Here is a 4,189-nt window from a genome sequence, read left to right as displayed (position 1 = left end):
TTATATCATATCCTAATACACAGCTTTTTGGAATTTGTATTATTAAATTTAGGCAATTGCCAGATGGCATACCTCACAGATTGTTTTGTTTAAAAGGAAGGCTGAGTGACAGTTGGACTTCCAAGATGAGTGAATATTTTAAAAAATAGAGTAACATACTGTTTTCCTGTTGATGGGGAAAGATATGATCTATGCTTGACCACCATGGTTGTTTTGTAGACTTTATTATTAATTGCTAGTTTTCTAAAAATCGTTTTCAAGCCCATTACCCTGCAAAAGCATTTTTGTCATTATGTTGTTAGTTACCTGATTATTGTATTTATAAACAGGTGAGAACAACTGCCCCAGAAAAGTACAGAGTCAAGCCAAGCAATAGCAGTTGTGACCCTGGAGCCTCAGTTGATATAGTTGTGTCTCCCCATGGAGGTGAGTTGTCCCCTGATGGCCTCAGAGAGTGTGCTGGGGTACGTGGGGCTGGATGAGGAGTCCGTAGAGCTGGACTAGGATCTGGAAATCAGAGCATCAACAAGTCACCTCACTGCATTCTTAGGCATCCGTTTCCACATGTGTAAAATGAGATGGGTAAATGGGTCTCATTAGAATGGTTTTTTTAATACATAAAACTGTTTAAACTCATGCCAGTTGAAATATAATTTTTTAAAAAGTCCTCATTAAAAAAATTTTTTTTCCTTTTTAAGGTGGTTCCATATTGTCCTTTTTTCCATTGTTTTCTAGAATAATGCCTTAAACCACATGGCCAACCCTTTGTAAAGGCTCTTGTTTAATAGTAAGTTACTCTTTTGGAATGCAGGTTTAACAGTCTCTGCGCAGGACCGTTTTCTGATAATGGCTGCAGAAATGGAACAGTCATCTGGCACGGGCCCAGCAGAATTGACTCAGTTCTGGAAAGAAGTTCCCAGAAACAAAGTGATGGAGCATAGGTATGCTTCTTAGAGACTCTCAGCGGTGATGGGAAGAATCAGAGAGAGAGAGGTCTGCACAGACTAGGCAGGTGTCTCTTCCTTCTTGCATTTGGCAGACATTTAGGCTTCTAGAGTGGGCCTCAAGCTGTTGGGGGCCCTAGGGTGCCCAGGTGAATGAGATCTGGAGTTTCTCAAGGAGGTTGCTAATACCAGAGACTTGCTTACAGGCCAGCGCAAGAATCTGGAGGTGTCCAAATTACGAACCTAGATCTCTCTGTCCCGGCAGTTCCCTGTATAGGAACACTCACTTTGTGGCCTAGAATGTGTGTGTTGCAGCATTGTTTGTACTAGTGAAAAATGAGAAAGAACAAACCTAAATGGTCACCAGTAAAGCAAGCATCAAACACACTTGAGTATAAGCAGGAGTGCTCTGCAGCTATTCCAGAGTGCGGGAAGTCTCTTGTTCTGATACGGGAAAGTACCCATGATATATTAGGGGGGAAACCCGGGACTGCCTAGGCATATACAAGTATGTATGTGCATGCACAGATACACAGAAAAGGAGAAAAGATAAGACTGTTGTGGTTTCCTTTTGAAGCGTGCCACTTCTGCCTCCCAGGAGACACTTGTCAATGTCTGGAAAGATTGTTCATTGTCACAAGTGGGCAGTGGGGTACTGGGGGAGCTAGAGACCAGGGATGCTGCTATATGTCCTGCAACGCAAAGGACAGCCCCCCAAAACAAAGAATGGTGGGTAGTTAAGGATGGCCATTCTGATGGCACTTTGGTAGGCCCTGAAGGAAGAGAGAGAATAAGCCATATAGATAACTGGAAAAAGTACTTCCCAGGTAGAGGGAACCACAAGTGAAAAAGGCATGTGCTTGGTCTGTGTAAGGAACAGCAAGGAGGTAAAGTGCAGCTTGTGGGAGAGGAGGTCAAAGAGCTAGTAGGAAGGCAAATGATTACCACAGTGAGGACTTCTGATTTTGAGAGAAGAAACTATAGTTGGTGCTAAGCAGAGCCAGGAGGTGATCTGGCTTATTTTTTTTTAAAGGATTATTTTAGGGGCTGTGTGGAAAAGAGTGTAGGCAGACACAGGTGGAAGACGGATACTGGGTTAACACTTGCAACAGGGCTGGCATACGGCCGGCTCTATTCAAGTGCTTCACTCTTACTTACTCAGCTAGTTATTAAAATGACCCTAGGAAGTAAGTAGTTCTTTGTCTCCTTTGATAAATGAGAAGCTAGAAAACCTAGTAACGGTCATGCCTGAGTTAAATGTTCAAAAGCAAGTGACAGAACACACATGTGGCTGGACCACAGGACTGACAGGACTTAGGGTGAGAAGAAAGCCGGACAGAGGTGGATAGGGCCCAGAAGAGGGGCTTGGTCACCATCATACAACCACTGAGAGAGCATCGACCTGACCCGCTTCACCTCTGACAAGATCACTGTTTGCAGGCATGTTCACAGAGGGGAGGAGAACAGAAGTGGGCCTGGGCAGACCAGCTTTATCTCAGCTGGCCCAGGAAGAGAGGGGAAGGACCTAGCCTAGGGGAATATTTCGTGGCCAGAGGAAGGTAACCCAGCAGGGACTGAGGAGGGAAAGCAGTAGGTGAGTTGTGTCATCACAAGTCCAGGGAAAGAGCCTTTGACAAAAGAGGAAGGGACCAGCACTACCAAGTGCCTCCAGGCCAGTCAGGAAGGATGAGGTGTGGGCAGTGGCCACCAGCGACCTCGTGGAGGTCATCACTGACCACCTGAGGGGCACTTTCCATTGGCAAGAGCCAAGTGCCAAAGAAATGGAGGTAGTAAGATTGTTCTAGAGATTTGGCTTGCTGGAGGAAGGAATTGTCTGGCGTGGGTTTTTCAATGTGCGGGGCTGACTATACAGGGTAAATCACTAATAGTGAAATTCCTGAGAAAGTTGAAGGGACAAGACCTAAATCCAAGGTAAGAATCAGCTTTCTTCAGGAAGGAAGAGGGAAAGCAGATGTAGATTAAGGCTCGGGATGGGTTTGACTAGGGACAGAATAAATTTCCAAGCTGTAACACTGTCCACTTTGTTTTTCGCAAGAGTTTATTTTTGTCCAAGGTGTGGCTATGAAAACAAATTGAAAGGTTAAGTAACCCTGGTATAAAAGATGGAGATTAATTTGAAGTTCTTATCAAAGTCCCTCAAAAGCAGGTTTTTTCTTTTAACCAGTTGCTCATGGTTTGGTTTTCAAGAGAGGATCATTTATGTCCCAGAAAGAGTGAGACTTGGTGGTTTCGTGCTGAAGGCCCACGTGAAGCATCGGCTCCCATCTAGAAAGGGTGGTCTGCAAATTAGTAGTAAGATCAGGTGGATTCTACTGATTACTGTATAAAATAAACTTCTCATAGGTTATGAAGCCATATCTGTAATTCTTGTGTTATTACACATGCGTTAAGAAGTAGGAAGCGGGGTGCCTTGGTGGCTCTGTCGGTAAAGTGCCCAACGCTTAATTTCAACTCAGGTCATGATCTCATGGTTTGAGGGCTCTGCACTGACAGTGCAGAACCTGCTTGGGATTCTCTCTCCCCCTTACTCACTGCCCCTCCCCCATTTGCTTTGGTGCTTTCTCAAAATAAACCTGAAAAAAAAAAAAGAAGAAGAAGTAGGGAAGGAAAAATAATTTGCCCTCTACCCACCTTAAATACCATCTCTGGTGAAAGAAGAAAGACTGGGGGGAGTGGGTTCGGGAACAGAGGAGCCAGTAATGAGAGTTATCAGGAAAAGCATCGTAAACAAGCGTAAGGTTACTATGCAGATTTAGATGAATTCCTCCCCTGAGCGTGCCAAGGTAAGGGGCCTTCCTTACCTGGTAAGGCTGTCCAGAAGCCTGTAAGCAAGGTTCCCAGGGGCTTTATTGGGTCCATAAAATCAATCTTAAGCCCTTAAAACTGTTCATACCTGACTTTTATGCATATCATTTTCAAATATGACTTTCAAGTCAAAACCTTAGTAATATAACCATGCTTTTCATTGTGTCCTCTTCCAAGGAAAAGAGATTATTGAACTGAAAAACTGTATTTCCATGAAAGAGTACTATGAGTTTCTGAATGCTGGAGGGACCAGGTAGGGAGAAACCTTGTTTCAATTCTGCTTACAAAGGTATAGTTTACTAAATTGCTGTCGATCGTAGACAGCTTATCCTTAAACCTGGGAAAATGAAACATTAAGGAACCAGCAGTGTTTCAAAGTCCTAAAAAGTGTATTCATCAGTTCATTCCCTCCCACGTTA

The 4,189-nt window shown here is 43.9% G+C and overlaps 1 protein-coding gene across 1 annotated transcript in view; it reads left to right on the top strand.

Annotated features, from left to right (window-relative positions):
- MOSPD2 (motile sperm domain containing 2) overlaps nucleotides 1–4,189 on the top strand; it is a 57,266-nt gene that overhangs the window by 44,810 nt on the left and 8,267 nt on the right. Inside the window, exons 12-13 of the mRNA XM_077777520.1 lie at nucleotides 330–426; nucleotides 812–941. Of these exons, the coding sequence (XP_077633646.1) occupies nucleotides 330–426; nucleotides 812–941 (227 nt within the window). The remainder of the gene's footprint in view (nucleotides 1–329; nucleotides 427–811; nucleotides 942–4,189) is intronic.

This window comes from Crocuta crocuta, unplaced genomic scaffold (assembly GCF_008692635.1).
Source record: "Crocuta crocuta isolate KB4526 unplaced genomic scaffold, BGI_CrCroc_1.0 scaffold940, whole genome shotgun sequence".
Taxonomy (NCBI): domain Eukaryota; kingdom Metazoa; phylum Chordata; class Mammalia; order Carnivora; family Hyaenidae; genus Crocuta; species Crocuta crocuta.
This window is presented reverse-complemented; position numbering and strand designations above follow the sequence as displayed.